This window comes from Cornus florida, unplaced genomic scaffold (assembly GCF_030987335.1).
Source record: "Cornus florida cultivar Cherokee Brave unplaced genomic scaffold, ASM3098733v1 CherokeeBrave_3.0.0_Hap2_Chr10, whole genome shotgun sequence".
Classification (NCBI taxonomy): domain Eukaryota; kingdom Viridiplantae; phylum Streptophyta; class Magnoliopsida; order Cornales; family Cornaceae; genus Cornus; species Cornus florida.
The window spans coordinates 113,039,498-113,061,682 of record NW_026775580.1 but is presented as its reverse complement, the minus strand read 5'-3'; the positions used below and the strand labels follow the sequence as shown (position 1 = coordinate 113,061,682).

Sequence of the window (22,185 nt, the reverse complement as noted above, 5' to 3'; positions counted from 1 at the left end):
TTATTGAGTAGGGATAAGTAGTTCTTACCCTTCATGTGTCAGTTTATGTTTAGTAGGTACTTTTCGCTATGGTTTTGGGTTGGGCCAAAAACTTAAGTTGCGATTTTCTCGATAAATTTGTGCATTAAATAAATAATTTTCTTACTTTTGATCACCAAAGATTTTGAGCAAGAGACTTGACAAAGCTTGCATGAGATATATTGAATGGAACTCTAGAGATTTATTTTTGAGTAAAGAATTTGCACGTCAACTGCTCGACGCAATATCAGAGTCAAATTATGAATGGGTTTCTTGTTTGAATTTAGATTCTGAAAGAGACAGAGGGACGAAGAGTTTCAATCGTTGTCGAATTGGCAAAATTGGAGGCAAGTTATAATGATTTGATTTCTCAATATCTTCCCATATCACCCCATGAATTGAATTCAAGATTGTTATTCAATGCTTTTGAAGATGTTGAAGATTCGGATATTGAAGTTGAAAAGGAGGACGAAGACGGATTAAATGAAGTTGTGGACAAAGTGAACATTAGTTGTACTAAAAATGACACCATGGACACATAAATTGAAAAGAATACGACTTGTTCGAGAACACAGGTGTTGACATTTAAATCTAGTTCAACAACTGCAAATATAACGAATGAAATTTGCCAAATTTAATTGGAAAAAGGAGAAAAGTCTTTAACAGTTTTGGATTTTATTGAAACCTGGGAGGCATACAATGAGACTGCTTCAGTTCTGATTTATCGTGTTTATGATGGAAGCGATGAGGAACTTGGTTGGGCAAGTGATGTTCTCTACTCAGTTGTGCTTCCCAAATTGTTGGTACTTAAAGAACTAGTTTCTCACATTCTAGTGACTTATACAATGGAGTACTACAAAGATATATAAAAGGGCCGCTATGTACGCGTTGTTGTTGTTGTTCCCATTTGATTATCCATAAAAAATGTATTAGCAACTTTATATGCAATATGATCATGATGACCATTAAAAAAAGCTTGCTTGCACCTGGATCATGTTTTTGCTTTTTGCCATAAGCCATTAAATGGAGAAGAAGATTTGACGAATTTAAGCACCTATAGTACCACCAATATCCAATATCCAATATCCAATGTATTGGTATGGACATAATTATTATCTCACTTGTTCCAGAATAGTTTGAATCATAATGTTCATTTAACACAAGATTTCACCGATCAATAGTTCTATAATATTCTCCGTTAAAAAAAAAAAAAAAAAAAACAATATTATAAATCGAAGGTAAAATAGTAAATGCACCACTTCTGTTAACAGTTTTAGTCAATAATGTTTGACAAGGGGTCTGATTGAAATTATACAAAATTAAGGGGTCTCATTGATGTATAGGCATATCTGAGGGGCCTAAAGGAAGTTTACCCAAGAAAATTAAAGTAGTTTAAAAAAGGACAAATTACATAAACTACCCTCGAGGTTTTAATATTGTGCATGTAAATAGAAGTTATAGCAATATTACAGAAAGGTCCATATTGACCGTTTGAGCACAAGGGATCAATATAAATTTACAATTTTGACCTTAAAATTGAAATATTTATTTTTAATGAAAAAAATAAAAAATATTGTGTATTGGCAAGTTTCATTTTTGCCCCTCAAAAAGTGGTACACCCCATCACTTCCCTACCACATCACTGACAAGTGCAACCACCACCAAACCCACCGAAAACATCCATCACCACCAACAATACCAGAACTAAATTGTAAAAACCATAAAAACATCTGCAACAAAACCAATCACAAACCCAAATCCAACCACAGAGCCATAAATCATTCCAAATTCCTTCACAAAATTCCATGAATCTTAGGGTTCGAAATTGATCCAAAAAAAATTGGTTGTTGCTTAATCAATCAGAGTCAATGGGTCACGCCAAATGCATATTATTGCCCTCGTCGATGCCGAGGAATGCGCTGGCAATGATGGCGAACAACTGGTGGTGATAGTGGTTGTAGTAGAGGAAGGAGCCGGAGTAGAGAACGTAGGTGGAGCAGCCGGAGAAGAGGGTGAGGTGTGGGCCCAAGATGTTGTAGATTCCACCACCGAGGATGCCGAAGATGGCGAAGGTGGTGTAGAGGGCGATTTTGGCATTGTTCGCCGTCGCGTGGTCGACTTGCCCACCACCGCCCATACCTGATAGGGCATTGAACATGCCAGGGCAACAAAAACACACCAATCTAATAAGACCTACCTGAACAAGGGGCGAATTGTATCGGAACATGGATGATTTTTCAGCGACTCGGCTCGGTGTCGTCCCAACTTCGTTGTCTCCTTGGAAACCGATGATTTGATTGAAATGTCTAGAGGGAGAAAAGAGAGTGACGTGGTAGGGAAGTTATATGGTGTATCACTTTTTGAGGGGCAAAAACGAAACTTGTCAATACACAATATTTTTTATTTTTTTCATTAAAAACAAATACTTTAATTTTAAGATCAAAAATATAAATTTATATTGATCATCTGTGGTCAAGGGGTCAATATGAACCTTTCTGTAATATTGCTATAACTTTTATTTACATGCACAATATAAAAACTTCCAGGTAGTTTGTGTAATTTGCCCTTTTAAAAAAAACTAAAAACAAGAGGCGTAAAGTGCTCCCATTGGGAGTGTTTGGATACTAGTAAACATTTGGTGGGTGTAGACTTGTAAACTCCCTACCCCTCTAATTTATAACCTAATTCACCTTCGTGTTGGACCAGAGGCGATCGAAGACTTACCCGGAGTTCGGTTTTCGCACAAGTACGATACGTCTCTGGTATTTCCGTCTACTATGGCCTCACCGTCCGATCCCTCCAGCCAGTATGTGATGTTATTTCTCTATAAGATTATATATATATATATATATATATATATATATATTCATGTATCTCTTCATTGCTATGTAAATGTACGCCTTCTCTCTCTAGACACTCTCTCTATCTTGTTATTGAAGTTGGATTTATGAAATTGTGGTTGAAGGCAGGCTGCTTTAAGGAAACAAAACAGAGGAGCCCCCATCAAGTTTCTGATTCCACTTATATATGCCCCTGTTCTTCCCCTCAGTAAGTCTTTCTAAATATTAGAAAAAAAACTTTCATCATTACTATATTGATTAATTGCAATTTTTTTTTTTCCTGTCATTATGGTATTTCTTATATGGGTTTTGTCCATCGAATGTTTTCGTTCGAGCTTGTTCTATTTTCAGTTCGAATTCAACTGCGACATAAACCAGTTTTGAGGGATCGTTTGTTCACGGCCGTGTTGGCAGGAGCACTTGCTCATGGGATTTACTTGATGTATCCTTCTTTCCTTTGATTTTTATATCTTATAACTCTACTAGTGCTATTTTCCATCGTTTATTTTAATGCTACAAAAAAAAATTCAGAACATTTTTTCTTTCTTATTTATCAGTTCTAAAAAAATTCAAATGCACCATAGACACTTAAATTAAGCACGTTTGTAGAGGAGAATAAGTACATGTAAGTTACTGTAATGATATGTATACAAATGTGTATATAGACTTATCGATGTGTGTTTATATGCATGTGTATAGATGCATTATGCGTTGAATGTATATATACGTGTATATATACACATAATTTTATAAATTTATACTATGTACTTATTTATTCATCAGACATATAAAAATGACTTACAAAAGGAAAAGGGGGAAAAAGAAAGCGTAAATCATTTTCAAGTATTACAAACTGCTTCCATTTTTCTCAAATATTTTGTGGAATATATATATATTTTTTTAAAAAGAGATTAAATAAAGAAAAAAAAGAAAAAGAAAATGCTAAAACATTTTTCCAAATTCTTTTATAGGAGCAATTATTATGATTAGTTTTACTTAATTTATGTATGGTAAATAGACTGCATGAGATATTTTTGTCTAGTTTAAAGGTGCAATATTTAAGTATTTAACTGTTATTGAACACTTACATATTTGGATAGCATAAGCATGATGATGATCAATGTTTAATTATTTGCCCTTCGATCAGATATATGGTAGTAGCGGCTGTTCTCTTTATGATGCACATGTCTAGGTTTCTAAGGGATTAGGGAAGAGGAAGAGAGGGATAGTGATCAAGAATAACTTTTGGAAGGTTTATGATTGTGTTGGTCAGGACTTCTTGATTATACCCTTGGTTCAGAATGATGTGGTCTCGATGGAGGATTTAATTATTGCCTTATTAATTGATTGTGTAGGAATTATGGTGAATTTTGGGCGTCAAGTTATGGCTGGTGTCATATTTTGATGGGTTTGTCTTCTTTCATTTTTACCATGATCATCAGTTGCCTTAGTTGCACCTGTTCGTGGAGTTGGACAACATATATATATATATATTTAAAAGCTTTAGTGTTGGAAGAGAAAGCTTTAGGGTTTGCCATGACGAGGATATTATTTCTTTGCGCATTAATCTCAGATAGAATTTGAATCCCTTAATATCGTCCTCTTTATTTTTGAGGCAAATCAATGGCATGATTGTAAGATACTTGAAGTTCATGTTGGCTATTCGCTAAACTTTTTGGTTGTTAGCCAAATTAATGGCATGATTGAAAGATAGTTGAAGTTCATGTTGGCTATTCGCTAAACTTTTTGGTTGTTAGCCAAAATTTTCAGCCTTGACCTACCTTTCTCTCACTTTTGGAGGTACTCTTTAACCCTAGATTTTCGGGATCTGGTTGTTCAGATTTTGGGTCCTACCTCTTCTCAAATCAGTGGGGGGAAAAAGCATGTCAATTGACTCCATGATGTAGGACCAAAAGTACTTTCACGACATGATCATCACTCAACCTCCAAGCTGGGAGGGGAGAGATATGAAATATTAATACTCCAGTTGCAAAGCCACTAAGAGGATAACAGAATGTAGGAGTATTTTTTGGGGTTGATTTTGGAAAACAAAGCATATGTCTTGGTTGAGTGGAAAAAAGTGCATAATAGTTGGCTGAAGGGGGGTCCACATTTGGGTATTGATATATAAATTTTGGCCTAGTGACCAAATTTATGATATACATAGACAATTGAGGAAATGATTCTTCTTTTTGTATATTATTTTTCTAGTCCATTTTTGTTAGCGGTCCCCTTAGACCATTCCCTGTAAGATCTTTGGATCTCAAGTCGGAACCCTAGGGTGACAATCTAAATGATGTCCATGATCTTTATTGGCTCATCTACAATTTGTGTATTATTGTTTGCCGAATGCTTCTTTATCCTTTTCTTGGAAACTTTTGAACCTCTTTCCTCTCTAAGTCTCCGGGTTCTCACTAAAAACTACTACTCCAAGGTTCAAACCTGCAAAAGGGCCATATAGCCTTTGAATATTCACAGATGAACCCTTGTCTATACTAGAGAGACTTGTGAGATCGATAGACACAACGAGGCCAGGGAAGAGACCCATTCTTTATAACAATACGCTCGTTTTGGACCGACAAATATAGACAAAAGAGCAACTACAGTAGCAATAGATTCCTCCTCTCCCCTCTTCTGCTCCTTTGGTGAACTCTGCTATTGCTGAAAGTTCACTTCAATGATACTGCGAAAGACTTCTCAATTGACTAGCACAATGCTTCTTGTGCCAAGCCTTGGATTCCTTGAGGAGACTGGCTAGGAAAGAAAGAAAGATTCGTATTAGATGAGGGCCATATGTTACTATACTAAAGTGCCCTTTTGAGCACCTTCATCACATACCTTGACTCACACAAGAGCAGATCCTCAGCCCACGTTTTCACTTAAAGAATCAAGCCATTGGGAGCCTTTTCCTCATGGAAGGACCAGACCAAGAATCAGATGAAAGGAAGAGAGAACTACTATTGAAAGAAGGTGAATTGCTACTCTGAAGGTGGATAGTCAATGGCCTACTCTTTCCTTCCAAGAGTCATCGTCTTTTGCCATAACGTCCCAAAATAAGGAAATGTCATCAGTGACCTTCTCTAATAGGGAAAAGCCTTCCATTTCTGTCAAATGACCCGGCCTCCCTTGGCTCTTCCACCTGTCCGGCCTAGAAGCAATGCTGCTGAAAAAGATTATTTATTGCAATGGAGCTCCATAGAAACCATAAATAGAAACACCTGAAATATTAGCAGAAATAGATATTTTAGGCACAATAGAAAAGGAGGCACTCGTGTGTGTCGAGCTTGACCAACTGGAGCAGAGAGAAAGTAGAGATTGCCTTTACGAAGACCTTTAGCAGGATTCATTGGCGAGCAATTATATCCTAAATGGTATAGATTGTTGTTTTCCTTCTTTGCTTGTGTTGTGCAGCTTGTGCCTGTGCCGATGCCTATGGTGTATATTGCTTCTTTCCTTATTTGCTTGTGTTGTGTCGAACCTCTTTCCTCTCTAAGTCCTTGTCACTAAAAAGAAGTGTTCCAAGGATCAAACCTGCAAAAGAGCCATACAGCCTTTGAATTACCTCATCACCTGGTCAGTGTTGTAAGGATTTCAGCCAAAATCATCTGAATGAACGATTTTCCTTTCCTTACCTCAGACGTCACATCAATTAATCGGGCATCTATCCTCCCATCTAGGGATGACAACGGGGTGGGTATAGAACGGGTTTGCCTAAACACTACCCGCCCCGTTTAATAATTTCTCCTCCTTACCTGTCCCTAACCCAGGATGGTTCGTCTCTCAAATCCTGAAACATCTGGGAAAACTATAAAAAACAAGAGGTGTGACATAGAGTGTGTGTCTGTGCTTGCGTGTGTGTGAGAAAGAGAATTCTTACAGAAGAGAAAACGTCGGTCTTGCTTAATATAAAAATTCTTCAAAAGCAATTATAAATGTCACAAACAAAAATATTATCAATCAAAGTATAATTTTTTTAATTTATTATTTTGTTTTAAGTAATTTATCTTCAATTTTATTTTATTTTTGAATTTTTTATCTTATTATTCATTAGTGCCCCCCCTTCCCCCCACCCCCAAACAAAATTCTTGGCTCCCTCACTGGCCTCGCCTCGTCCTGAATCCTGATTACTTAGAGAGATACAACAATGACAATGGTTTCAAGTCCTCTAAAACATCTGGGAAAACTATAAAAACGAGAGAGAGAGAGAGAGAGAGTTGTTACCGAGGAGATAGAACATCGGTCTCTTGGTTGCCGGTGATCGACAATGAAGTGGGGTTGAGGGTGGTGGTGAGGGCTGAGAAGTGAGGATTCACAGGGATCGTGAGAGATGAGATGCGCCATTGGGGTAGTTAAGGGATTCACTGATTTAGTATATAAAAAATGTCTATTATATATACTTATTACACTTATATCCTTGACCTTATATAGAAATTACTAAAAGTACCCATACATACATACATACATACATACATACATACATACATACATACATACATATATGTGATTGACGATGAAGTGGGGTTGAGGGCGGTGGTGAGGGCTGAGAAGTATGGATTCACAGGGATCGTGAAAGATGAGATGCGCCGTTGGGGTAGTTAAGGGATTCACTGATTTAGTGTATAAAAAATGTCTATTATATATACTTATTACACTTATATCCTTGACCTTATATAGAAATTACTAAAAGTACCGATACATATATGTGATCGACGATGAAGTGGGGTTGAAGGCGGTGGTGAGGGCTGAGAAGTGAGGATTCACAGGGATCGTGAGAGATGAGATGCGCCGTTGGGGTAGTTAAGGGATTCACTGATTTAGTGTATAAAAAATGTCTATTATATATACTTATTACACTTGTATCCTTGACCTTATATAGAAATTACTAAAAGTACCCATACATATATGTATGTATGGGTACTTTTAGTAATTTCTATATAAGGTCAAGGATACAAGTGTAATAAGTATATATAATAGACATTTATATGTATGGGTACTTTTAGTAATTTCTATATAAGGTCAAGGATACAAGTGTAATAAGTATATATAATAGACATTTTTTTTTTCCATACCTGATCCATTAGGGGTGGGAGAAATTGCCATCCCTACTCCCATCCTGTCTTTGGAGCACTACCTGTCTGAAGAAGCTTAAAGCCAATACTCGCAATGTTTCTCCCTCCACATGCTACAGTCCACCAAACCCAGAGTGAAAAGTCCGAAAATTCTTGTAAGCAAAACCTCTACAGTCAAATGCTGATTGAGCTGCTATTATCTTGTGATTCGTAGCCCCCCAGACATCTCCCTTTAATCCCACTATAAGTACTCAGTTTTTGTCTATATCTTTCAAATATACTGGACAAACAATATTGATCCTAAATAAGTACACTACCTTCTTCGTTTAAATACAAACACCCTACTGTGTTCCTCCATGGTAGGAAATAACTTGGAGAAGAATGATCTGGACAGATGCCTAAAATTTTCCCAGAAACTCACCAGCCTCCATTAAATCCTCCCAGTCCTCTCTAATCGGACTAAGAACTTGAGGTGACCAAAATGGCTCTCAAATGTTGGTATCTGAGTCTTAGACAAGTGGATACTCTGTGAGTAAAATCAGTTCATCATGGGCACAATCCAAAGATTCTATTAATCACCTGAAGTATTGTCAAATGGTAGAAGAACTCACCATTCATCTTAGAAGACCATGCAAAGATCAATACAAGACTCGTTTAAGGTACTGTATGAATAGGTCACACCCTAGTTTTGATGACATTTGAAGTGAGTAAAATTCATTTCAAATTCAATGAAAACTAAATGGACAGTACTCTATGTAAAATGATAAGAATAGAAAACGAGATTATTCGTGTCTAGACATTTTCATATGGTTGACTTTTGACAAACGCTTGTATTTTTGTTCTCTTACTTTTTATGCTGTTTCCTTGATGGACATGTTTAGAACAGATCTTTATGATAGTGAGAGCAAATGAACCTGCCGGGCATGGATTAAAATGTCTATTTTTCTTGCAACTCTTCTACAGCATTTGCCAGTTTTCAGAACTTGATACTGAGGTTCGACATGAATTGTTACTGAAATGTTTTGGTGCCGTCCTTTTATGCAAACAGGCATATATGTTTGGGAAACGGATTATCGTGTCCTTTTATTTTAATTTTAAATAACTGTCCAATAAGGAAGCTGTTTATGTTTGAGTTGTAAAGCTTTGTTTTAGGACATTTTTAATATGCTTAAAATTCTTGATGAAGGGGTTTCTGAGGCTGGGAAACTCTTGGCAGAAGTTACTGCTTGCTGTTTTATTGATCGTTTCCTGTTATTTGATTCAGTAAAGTAATTAAACTCTAAATGGTTAGGATTTGTGTTAGTCGAGGAGAATTCTTTAGCCTAGGAGTTCGTGTTGACGGAGCCAACAGAAATTTGATACACAACGAACGCATATGGATCTTGCATTGCTGCTCCTGCCCTCGCCCTTGCCCTCGCACTTCTCTTTTGGTCAAATTTGAGAACAAAATGTACAGTGCCCCATGCGAATTTAAGTTTATTTATTTATTTAATTTTATTTTCTTGAACCCCATAAATTCAAGTCTTATTATTATTAGTTGTCTCGGGTTGGCAAATAACTCATCACATGCTTGCTTGGGCTCTATGGGAGAGAGATTTATATGGGTCCAGGCAAGTATCTGCTTTCAACTCTTGGTGGGTGCGATTAATTTATTTTATTAATTTTCATTATTTTGTCCTTTCTCTAGCAATTTTGTACACCGAACAAAACTCTTTTTGTTTACCTTCAACCGACATTGTTTAGTTGGGCACGTAGTTTTTGGCTGAGCACTAGAAATCTGTTGGCTGTGGATGCATACGTGATTATGTTTCCCTGTGAAGTTACCTCATTATGTCACCACATGAATCTAAATTGATATATACACATGATATGGTTGTGTATATATATTGAGATGATTCAAATTTTAATCTCCCTAAAATGTTGTTTTAGTTTTGAAAATCTTTTGGAATCTCTTTTAAATGTTGTTTCAAGTTTTGAAAGTATTTTGGAATCCGTAAGAGTAAATGTTTAAATTTTGTAAAATTGAGTGGGTGATACTTGACGACTTGTTATGGGCTGGAGGTAGTAAAGAAAATGTATAGCTCACCATGCTATTTTGAAACAAGTATTATTATATCTAGGAGTTTCAAACTTTGACACTACATATCAAAACAATTCAATCCCAACACAGAATTAGTATGGTTTGGTTGACTTTAATCATGTTGGTGTCAAACTCAATTAATTTATTTAATTAATTGACGTCAGTTTATTTAAATTAGTATCGTATTATCGTTAAACTCTTGATTAATTTTCCTCATTGTATAATTTTCAATTTAAAATATTTTATTTTATTCTTTATAATTACATGTTATATTTAAGAAAAATAGTAAAAGGATCGTTAAATAGGTGGTGTTGTGTTATAGGTGATACAGCCTATTTATTAATATCTCAGCCTTCTTTGCATCGTTGTTTTTTGAAGAAAAGGGTAAATTACATCTCTTTGGGTCAACGCCACTAGTTTACATTGACACTCCTGAACTTGCTAATTGACAAAAATAATCCTAATACTACAATCCCTCACACCCACCACCACTCTGTAATCCCTCACATCCACAGACCGCCACCCCTTGCCACACCCACAAACCGACACACAGTGCCACACCCACCGTTTGCCACATACAGTGCAGCAACCAACCATCACCGCAACTAACAAACAATTCGCAACTACACAACGCCACACCCATCGCTGCAACCACACACTGCCAACGCGTCAAAGAGAAGTCATTGCCCTTGAATGAGCGACAGTTGCAATTGATTCACTCAACCCAGTTGCCGGAATCGATGGCGTCGAGCGACGGTGGTGTTGTCTAGTGACGTTAAGGTGTTGTGGCGGCGACGGATTTGGCGATCTTGGCCTGGTCGGAGTTGGTGACTTCGACAATTTGCTCCGCCACCGAAGCATTTAAGCGAGTTCAACCTTGAATGAGAATGGGTTCGTCTAGGGTTTAGCTTGGTGGTGTGTGTGGGTGTGGCTATGGCGATGGTTGTGGTGGGTTCGGCTTGGTGGTGTGTGGGTGCGGCAGTGGTTGTGGTGGGTTCGTCTTGGGTTTGGCTTGGTGGTGTGTGCGTGTGTGCGTGCGCAGCGGTGGTTGTGGTGGTGTGTGTGTGTGGCGATGGTTATGGTGGTGGTGGTTCTGTTTGTTGGTGGTGATGGCGGTGGTAATGGTGGGTTTATTTGATTCGCGATGGTGGGTGGTGTATGGTGACAGAGAGGGTATGGGATGAAGGGGGCGGCTATGGTGGGTGGTGTATAGTGATAGAGAGGGTATGGGATGAAGGGGGTGGCGATGGTGGGTGGTATAGTGACAGAGAGTACATGGTTAAAGAGAGATTGAAAATTGAAGGTTATTTTGGTCTGTCAAAACTTAGTTTAGGATTATATTAGTAATTTACTATTTGTTGACCAAGTCAAAGGTTTAAATAGTCATTTTCTTAGGTAGAGAGGTGTATATGTAAACTTTTGAAATTTCAAGAGGTGTCAATGTAAACAAGTACGTTAATTGTCCGTCATTGAATGGCGACCTAAACTCGGGGTGTGAATGTAATTTACCCTTAAAAGAAAAAAAAAAAAAAAAACTCTAGTACGCTGGTGAATCAATCTCATATTTGTGGCGTGGGATGCCTAGAAGCAATAGCAGCAAGTTGCAAAGAGATAAATAAAGAGATAAGCAATTTACTCTCCTAATTGCAGTACCCATACAAATTATATGAAGATGATGCATTAATCAACCATAACTCAAGGAATTCCAAATAAAGATAAATAAATTTTTGCTGCTAAGAGATAATTTAAGAAAAAGCTGTTTTCATGGTCCAAATGATACTTGGTTGCATCATTTGGACTCTCGCATATCTGTCTTTGTTAATTACAGTACTAAATTTAGACAGTACTACTAAATTGAGTCAGTTTTTAAAATCTATATCTGTAAGCATATTCTTGGTAGTATACATCATGATTGCTTGGTAAGATTTTTAGATCCCATTCAGAATCCAGAATATACCATCGACCAAGTGGATGGCCCTGTTTTACTGTATATGCATTTCCACCAAACCCAACTATTGGGCTGCAAGTTAGGCTGCCCCACCAGCCCAGTCCCAACCCAATCTTAATTCAAATCGGGTTAAATTGGGTCAATCTCAATTATACTTAACATGAATTATGATTGATCATAACCAGTCTAAATATTTTTGGACGGATTGGATTGAGTGTTTTTTTCTCCCGAAGATTTATATATATTTGATTATATTATTATTAAAAAATAAATTATATATATATATATATATTATATTTGATTATTTTTAGGGCAAATCATTTTAGCCTCTGAACTTGTCCTCTCTCTGTGCAACTGCAAACTACAAAATGTACAAAAATCAGAAGTTCAAAACCCATGTATTATCTATCTGTCTGCAAGAATCAATAGTTCAAAACCCATATCGGCATATCATTTCAGATTGTTCAAAAAATCAAAACCCAGATCTTTCAATTTCCATTGTCCGCGGTTCCAGTTCGAGTTCGCCGTTCGCAAGCTTCAGCCGATGTCTTCCCCCTGCTCCCTTTGCAACTGCTAACTTGTACCTTGTACGTATGGACGGCGACAGAGAAAGAAGAGAGAGAAGAGAGAAAGGAGAAAAAAATTAATAAATTTTTTTTTTTTAATTTTTATTTTGAGTTTTGGGTTGGGTTCAAATTGAGCCCAAGTCTAACCCAAATATGAGTATTATAAAAATTCAACCTGAACATGAGCCTTTTTTGTTTTAATTTTTATTTTGAGTTTTGGGTTAGATTCGGATTGAGCCCAAATCTAATCCAAATATATTTGAATTTTGTAAAAAATTCAACCCGAAGATGAGCTCAATTTGTAAACTTAGAGCCAAATTTCAAATTTTCGATTTGGGTTGGGCTGGGTTATCCCGCCCTACCAACTATAACCATGCATCAAATACCATTTAGTAAGACGTCACATCCTTGCCGTCGGGGAAAAGCACACATAGTGGGACCCACGTCATTAGATATTTCACCTAATTTGAAAGAAATGTTAACCCTTTGCTTTATGTCCCATCACACTTGATCAAAGATAAAACCAAAAAAGTGAGCCCATAACCGATAAATGCAAAATAATAAAATATTGATTACATTCTTCAACCTTAAATCAAATAATTAATTTATACTTATATAGCACTCCAAGGAGTAATATACATTGTTTATAAGTAACCATAGAAATAGATCACTTCAGGATTACATCACCACCATTATCAATATCCCAGTTTCTAACAGGTGGGAATAACATAACATTCAAATTGGGGAAAATTACATTAAAAAGAAAAAAGAAATTTGTAGAGAGAGAAACACCTGCCAAACTTGAGAATAAAATAAAGTCGACAAATTGAAACCCTAGCCTTGACTCGCCCCCTGCAAAACCAGCCGTCGTGGCCTTAGATTTACAGATCGGACCCGGTTGAGAACTCGGAAGCTAGCCGAGAAGCGATCGCCGAATGATACATGATGTCATGAAACGAGCCCGTGTTGGTGGTCATCATCCGGAGCTGTTTGGCCTTGTCTTCGGTGAAACAACCGGGTTGAAACTTAGATCTGGACGGTTTCGGTTCAGGATCCGACATCGACTTGGTGTGCGTTTCTGCCGAGGCATTGGACTTGGAGTCAATATAGTCGGGTTCGGAGGATATCCCGAAGAGCGGGGTCCACCAATTAGAGGAAGAATTTCTCCGGCGATGCGAGTCATTCGGGTGGCCGGAGGTGGCACATACTCGGAATCCAGTAGGTCGGAAGGATAGAAGGTTAACGGCCATTTTTGCGTGATGTAGAGAGAGAGTGTTTTATCTCTAGAGAGAGAATGAAAAGGAGGCGGCGAGGTGAGGTAAGGTTTGGCTTGAGTGAGAAAACAAGGGGAGGTAGATGGAGTTTTTAATAGGAAGAAAAAAGAGGGGGTGGAAATGGATAAGATAGCATACGTGGCGGTTGTACCCCAAAGCGTTGCGGTTGTGGGGTTCTACTTTCGCTTTTTCGTCTCTCTCTCTTACCGTCTATTCCGGTCTTTTTTGCGTGCCCTTTTGATTTGAGGTGTACTGATTATAGATAATGTATTTCCGTTTGACGAAACTACCCTTGCTTTAGGGAATAGAGTACCAGCAAAGCGAGCAAATGCAGTACCAGCCTCTGAACTTCTCGGTACCCTTACTGTTACTCTCCGATTAGCTGACTAAAACAGGCCAACGGTCCTATCCATCCTTATCGGTTCTAAAGGAATAATGGACAATTTTTTTTTTTTTTTTTTTTTTAATTACATACAATAATACATTTGTTTTGTAAGAATAATATTTAAATAGATCTGTTGGATCTAAACGCAATAAACTCTTATCCAGCTATATGTTTTATTATTTAAAATATTTGTTTTTTAATATTTGAACAACGACTAAAATAACATACATTTGTATACAAAGAGTAACAAAACCTTCACTTAAAATAGGGCTTTGCAAAATCTTCACTTGAAATAGGGCTATGCAAAGCTTGATCAAAGCCCAATTAAAGCTCTTGATCTGACAATGTAATTAATAAGAGAAAACCTTAGACATATATAACTTGAGAAAATCTTATGGCAAATGATTGTTATATCTAGCCATGGATTTAGATCTTTTAAGTTAAATTTTCTCTAAGTTATTCTAATTGACACGTGATATTTAAAATCTATTTATTACTTGTGTTAAACTATCTCAATTAATTTTAAAAAAAAATTAAAAAATGTACCACTTTGAGATAAGAAAAAATTATCAAATTGCACTGTTTTGAAATATTGAAAATTTGAGGTTTGTTCTCTCCCTCTCATTTTTTTCAAAAAAGATTGCTCCCTCTCGATCCTCTTGCTCATTCCCACTATTGAGGGAATATTTCACACAAAAAATGAATGTTTTTTCCCACGATTTTTGGCGTCTAGAAGCTCTGGTTCACACTTTTTTTTTTTTTTTTTCTGAAATTTAAATTGCAAAATTTCTCTCTTTTTTCAACTCTCTTTTTCTGAAATCTAAATTACAAAATTCCTCTATTTTTTGAAATTTAAATTGCAAAATCACTTTGGTTCACTCTCTTTTTTGAAATCTAAATTGCAAAATTATTCTCTTTTTTCACTCTCTTTTTCTGAAATCTAAATTGCAAAATTCTTTTCTTTTTTGAAATTTAAACTGCAAAATCCATTACAGAGGCTTAAATATTCCCCCAATGGTAGGAATAAGAAAGAGGAGAATGATGTTAACGTCGTTAAAGGATGGTGGATTTTCCTTATTTCAAAACAGTGCAGTTTTTAAAATTTAGTAAATTTTTCTTAGTTTAAAATGGTACAGTTTTCAAATTTTGATAAATTTTTCTTATCTCAAAACAGTGCATTTTTCAAACTTTCTTTAAATTAGTTGACGTAATTTAACACAAGCTGTAAATAGATTTTAAATGTCAGTGTCAATCGGCAGATAATTCAACTTAAAATAACTTAAAGAATATTTAATTTAGAGAATCCAAATCCCCTAACCATTTAAAAAAAAAAAAAATGGAGAAACCAACTCTTACCAAATCTACCATTATCATTATGGATGATTTCTTTTTTTATTTTTTACAAGCTATCTCTTAGATAATATTTAATTTTTTAAAATTAATTTTATCTCAAGCGTCCTCTTTATCACTGAGAAATTATCTGTTCTAAGGCTTGTACCAAATTATTGATCACCTTTTATGAAAAACTCTCTTTCTATGAAAGTCTCTCTCCAAAGTCAATTGTTATAATGTAATTTAAATTGCAATTAATGTCCATGCATTCAATCATAATATATTTAGTATTTTTGTGGATGTGTTGTTGATTTTATGACTATAAATTATTTAAACTCAAAAAATTAAAACTATCAACAAAGTACACAAATGAAGTGTTTTTTTTTTTTTTTTTAAATTGACACAAATGAAGTTTTATGGAGTCAACCTGTACAAAAATTATTGTAAATTATTTTACACGAGTGTTATGAAATTGTTATTTAAATTGCTGTCCCTTCTGAAATAATAAATATCGAATCTCTTCTCCTTGAAATATTGGTGAAGTATCCATAGTCGTCAGGGAGCTAAAAGGAGTCCTTCCAAAGATATTTTCACCTAATTCAAAGGGAAATCAAGACCCATTTAGTTGATGTTACCATCGACGAATGTGACATGCAAATTTCCTCCGCTGAGCTCGTGTGCATATATATATATATACACATACATAAGTTTATAAATGCATATATTTTTTTGTAAATAAAGCGGTGTTATGATAAATTGCGAACCTACGTAGAACCTCACCAAAGAGAAATTTTGGAGATGTGTGGTAGAGAGTGAGTAGGGAAGAGAATAAATACGAGCTCTAGTCCTTCTCGGTGCCTTCCCATGTGTGTCTGTATGTTGGAGGTATTATGGGCTTGGGCCCATTTTGGATTTGAATAGTATAAAAAGATACCATATTCGCCTGACAAGCTCCTGATCTGCGCACCGACCTCCTCAGAATCTGACAAAGAAAAACATTAGTGCGTGCTCCCAAGGTTTTAAGCCTATTAAAAGTCATGTTCATTGCACTAATTACCAAGTATTTATTCGGATCTACATCTTCGATCTAAAAATCTAACGAGTATGATTTTAAATATTTTTTATTATATTAATAGTGTGTAAATTATGTTATATTATATTATGTATTGGTGAAGACCGCAAATTCTATCTTATTTTTAATAGATTATTAAATTTATTTATAATGCGTCTATAAAAATGTGATGATATTAAATTCTTTGACTTTTATCCATGAAGATGCAAGAAAAACTATCTTAATTTAGACAGAATAATTTTACACTTTAAAAATATCTCTCTCTTTTCCCTTCTCTTTTCGGTCTATTTATAGACCTCTACCAACATTCTAAAAGCTTCATAATTAATTCTTCACGCTAGGCTGATCTTTGGGCTCGTCCTGGATATGGGCCCATTTCATTTACTCTGAGATCGGGCTTTCAGACTGATCTTCCGATTCTGGGCCTAATAAGTGATGATTCGATTGAACCAAGTCTTCTTTCCATACCCGTTTTCAGTAATCTGGGTTGTGCTCGGCCCAAGTCATTTTTGGTATCCTCATCTGCCCCCATAATCTCTCCCTAATTGATTAGATTGAGATTATCGAAGGGACTCAATCATGATGAGACTGCTCGAGGTGATGACGTGGGGAGGCGAATGGTTGGCTCAAAGACCCACGTTTTGAGACTTGAAGCACCATCATTGCCATGGTTCTTGGGATATCGAGCCACTTTCTCTTTAAAACCTCAAACCATCATCTTTTGTCTTCACTCTGCCTTTCTCACCTTTACCTTTGAGTGTAGTATCTTTCAACCACTTCCGTTAACAACCAGTCTTCTTTGGTAAGGTCTTCTTGTCTTCTCAGGTGAGCTCTCTTTGTCTTCTTCGGTGAGTTCTTCTTCCATGATTTTTATTTTTCGCTTTACTGGGGTAAACTCTGCAGATCTTTTTTCTAAGGTTAGTTTCATTCCCTTTGTAATACCCCGTAATTTTAAAGAGTTTATTTAAATTAATTTTGTGTTAGGTTAATTATTTAATGTGTAGATTTATTCACCTTTTAATTATATATGTTAAATTATTTAATTAATTTTATTTATTTGTGCATGTAATATTGATTTTATGTTCTATATATTATAATGATTAGTTTAGAAATTTTATTGGTTATGTTTTTGATTAATTAATATTATTTAATTAAAGTATTTAATTTGTATTATATAATAATAATAATAATAATAATTATAATAATAATAATAATAATAGTATTAAATCAATGTAATGATGAAAAAATTAAATATTAGGATAGAATTTCATTTATTATGGTAGAATGGTAGATCAAATAACTTGACTATGATTTGCATTGCCTTAAAGCCATATAGGTGGGAATGTTGAAAGTTAATGTAAATTTAGATATTTGTATTATATATATTATATAAGTTGTATATATATATTAGTTAGCCAACTTACCCTTAAGGCAACTCACTTAAGTTAGAAAGCTTTAAAATTACAGAGAGCTATTTTATAAGAGTGAAAGGAAAAGAGAGGGAGAAAGAAGCTTGGACCGGTGTAGGCGATTTTACCCGACTACGCACAACCGGCGGATTTATTTTAAATCCATAAAGCAAGTTGTTATCTACTTTTCCCCTTTGAATCCATAAATTATTCATTTAATTTATTTCGGGTTTTTAGAGACTAGAAACCATGCTAGGAATTTCAATAAATTAATTTTTAGTTTATTAAAATAATGAGATTTTAATTATTAAAGAGGTTAGATAATTATTTATTAGCCTATGTAATTAAAATATAGCTAAAAATAATTATTTAAGACTTTAGGGATTTTTTTAGAATTTTCTAAGACTTTTCGGGAATTTTCTGTAAATTCCGGCGAGACTCCGGCGAGGTTTTCGGCCACCGGCAGTGAGGAAGGTGACCGGAGTGATCCGGCGTGATACAGCGCACAAGGGTTACTATGCGTGTGCATCAGCAGCCGTTAGATTTAATAGCAATTAGTAAATCAATTGCATGTAACGCAGAACATTGTATATCGATGTACATGCATCAATAGCCGTAGGATTAATTTAGGATCAGTAGATTAATCCAGTGCAGCAAGCCCATGGAGAAGCGGTACAACCGACCAACTAGCACACGCCACGTCAGCAGGAACCATTAATGCGCGCGTGGCAGCGCGTGCGCGCGTGACTGATTCCAGACGCGTGTGGGGGGCGTGTGTAAGCGCGTGCGCGTGTGAGAATAGTGGAGGCGCGTGTGGGAAGCTCTGGGAGGCGCGTGGGGGCGCGTGAGGGACCCCTATAGCTACTGGAAAAGTCCAGAATACCCCTAGGGACTGTTTTGTAAATTCCAGAACCTTAAACTTGGATTTTTAGGTACTGTGTTGGTATTTACGGGTTTAACGGGCAACGAAATTATTATTTTAATACCCGTTACTTATTCTTATGGACGATTAATCTTTTCTAAGCATGTATTAGCTCGTTTACAGTACGGATATTAATGTGATTTATTTAACGACATTGTTAAATATAAATAGTGTTATTATCTTATTAAATGGTATCAAATATTACTGTTAAATTAAATAATGCCATGGTTTTAGTCATATAAATTATCCATGATATCTTATGGGATGTTTATACTGTTAAAATGATATATAAACTATGATTATTATGCTGTGTGCATTTCAGGAAATAAATGGACTGTTTAATTATGTCGCATTTATATTATATGGATGTGTTGCCATATAGAACCATGTGAGCTGGCTAATAAGTTTAGACTCATTTATACCTTATGCATTCGTTGCTATAGACAGATGTGTGGCTGTCGGGGTATGTGGTTTAATATTATTGGCATGTGTTGCCTAATTGACATGCTCAGTATGTTTAGTAACATTATTGGCATGTGTATATTCATCAGTACTTTAAGAGGAGTTATCACTGTGTAGTTCGTTATAGTCTGTGTTGTCAGTACCGTGCACCATGTATAATAGCTGATTTCCCGGGTAGGGAAAGGCGACACTTAACCACCTAGTGTGAGTCTAAGTGATCACCGTCTATTCTGGTTGAGGTCATGTTATACATTGGATAGTTCCCTTAGGATGTATTCAGATATAGTGCTCATCCGACTCATAATGATTAATTTATTTGATTCTCTGATTTGGGTCATAGTAGAGAGGACTTGCTCATGGGGTTGACCCACCATTGTTGTTATTTCAGGATACGGTCAGTACCCGTACCAAGGTTGAGGTTAGCAGTGAGGGACCACCGTCCGAACTCATCTACTCTTACGATCCAGTTCAGGGTAGAAGTTTTATGTATTACTTCAGTTTCAGTTTTTATTTACTTTTGACGTTGAACTCTCAGGTTTATATTTAGGGATCCTTGACATAGGATTTCCAAGTTGTAATGGAGTACTGTATTAAATAAAGGATGGATGGATGTTGTATTGTTTAGTGTTCCTTTCCTGTCTAAATTCTTTATTTATCATCATTTTGTATTCTATGCTTGTATATTGCCAATGGTTTTTGATATCCCTCGTTTTTCGTGTATAAGCCTGATTAACTTATGCGTGGAAAGTGTTGGGGGTGTCACACCCTTGCTATTTTCCTTAAAAGAAAGAAAACTAAAAATTGAGATATTCTCCGATCTTTTTAATGGCTCCTGATTTGGACGTTCTTTGTTTGTGGAACAAAATTCCTAATGATGTCTCCCTTCGAGTCTATCCCAAGGACCTGGATGAGAGACCCGTGGATGGTTTCCTCCTTGGAGAGATCCTCTTCTCTGTTCTTCATCTGAATGTAATTAGATTTCCTTTACACCCGTTTTTCTTTTATGTCTTTAGCAAATTAGGGTTTTCCCCTCTTCAAGTTAACCCCAATTTCCTTAGGGTAATATCGGTTCTTTTAATTTTAAATCGTGATAGGAATCTAGATCTTGATATCATAGATCTTCCTCTCTGCTACTGAGTCATGAAAATCAGAACCAATGACGTGTACTTCCACTTCTTTCCCATTGAGAGACGATCTATGTGTACGGATAAACTCTCATCTGAAAAGGGTTGGAGGAAAATTTTAATTAGGGTCAGTGGAAATTGGAGAACTCCATTCTCTCATACTTTCCCTATCCCGACCACTTTCGGAGAGTGCTCTGTCCCTTTATAGAAGAAGTATAAGAAATATCCGACCGACTGCCCCTGTGAAATTTGTCTTCCTCCTTTCTGCACTTTTTTTTTGTAATTGCCTTCGCAGTCCTCATGAAGAATTGGTTTACAGCGTTGGCAGGGCTAGAATTGATCTTCTAGAGAAGAAAGTTCTGAACGACATCCCCTCTGCCACTGACGTGCTTACTTCGGACAATCTTTCTGACATTTCAATCCTTGGTGCTACCATGGAACATATTCAGATTCCTTTGTTCAGCTGAAGAAGACCCTCTTCTGCAGCTGCTCATACGGTTACCCCAGCCACTTCTGTGGCCATTCCAACCGTCTCGGTTATGGCTTAGAACGCTGGGCAGCCTACCATTGAACCCTCTGTATCTACTTCAGTTGAACTTCAACCCACCTTGCCGAACGATGAACCCTCTGAAACTCTAAACGAAACTTCTTCACCTGCTGCTCAGCATGCTGAGGGATCTTCCCTTGTCCGAACAAATGTTTCGGAGAAGAGCCTGGGCAAAAGACCCCAGCTTGAGGGTGGCTCCGACCAAAGTGACCTTCCTCCAGCCCGAAGGGCTCGGTCTTACAAGGTCACCACTATTATTTTTTTTCTCCTCAGATAATCATTCTAGAGGGTGAAGTAGCCAGAACTTCTATCTCTTCCCCAGCAGTGGTCCCCTGGTGCCCCTTACTTAAACAGGATGATGGGTCAATTGTGGCCTCTACAGATACAGTGTTCAAGGATCCTGTCACCTCCTTTGCTTTCTATAAGGGCATTTGGACCCCTAAGGATATAGAGAACCAGGAAAAAATGACCTTCAATGAAATGTTCAATTGCTTTCCCACAGCCGTTGTTAAGGTAGTTCTTTTTTCTTTTGCACTATTTTTCATTCAATTTTCCTGTTTAGATATCCTTGCACTTGTACTTATCAGAACGCTTGTGTTTTTGTGCAGACCCTATTTGGAATGATTATTTTCCAGAGAAATCTTGAGGTGGCTAACAAGAAAATCAAATTCCTCTCTATCGGTCTTGACAGATCTGTTAAAAGGGTGAAGGTAGTAGAAGCCAAAAACACAGAATTACTGGTCAAACTGAATGAATCAGAAAAGGAAATTGATGTTCTGAGGCTGAAAGAGATGCTCTGAAGAACGAGCGAGACTCTCTTCAGGATGAGATGGATGTCCTGAAGATAGAGAAGAATGTTATTCAGACAGAGAGAGACGCTCTGAAAAATGAGAAAGGGAGCCTTCAGCGCACTCTTATTTCCAAACGGTTGACCCACCTATCTCAGAAGAGAAATTCTCGAACGAATGCACCGCTCTGCTGATGTCATAGGCAGAGTTGACGGTGGCATGAAGGTCCTCCATGCTCGTTTCTCTCGTATTGGGGCTCTCAGATATGCCGAAGGGTATAGAGATAGTTTTATTGACCAATCTCTTCCTAAAGGTGAATCAAGCTCTTACGTAGGTCCAGATGAGCTAG

At 36.6% G+C, this 22,185-nt stretch overlaps 2 protein-coding genes across 2 annotated transcripts; one reads left to right on the top strand and one right to left on the bottom strand.

Annotated features, from left to right (window-relative positions):
• Positions 1-2,636: 2,636 nt before the first annotated feature.
• Positions 2,637-9,141, top strand: LOC132277259 (uncharacterized). The gene is made up of 4 exons (XM_059779070.1): positions 2,637-2,824; positions 2,984-3,066; positions 3,210-3,300; positions 8,809-9,141. Exons 1-4 carry the CDS (start codon positions 2,796-2,798, stop codon positions 8,837-8,839), a joined length of 234 nt encoding a protein of 77 aa, XP_059635053.1. The 5' UTR covers positions 2,637-2,795; the 3' UTR covers positions 8,840-9,141.
• A 3,967-nt stretch (positions 9,142-13,108) lies between these two features.
• LOC132277257 (uncharacterized) lies at positions 13,109-13,871 on the bottom strand. The gene has a single exon (XM_059779068.1). The coding sequence runs from the start codon at positions 13,769-13,771 to the stop codon at positions 13,403-13,405; it is 369 nt and encodes a 122-aa protein (XP_059635051.1). The 5' UTR covers positions 13,772-13,871; the 3' UTR covers positions 13,109-13,402.
• Positions 13,872-22,185: the final 8,314 nt, after the last annotated feature.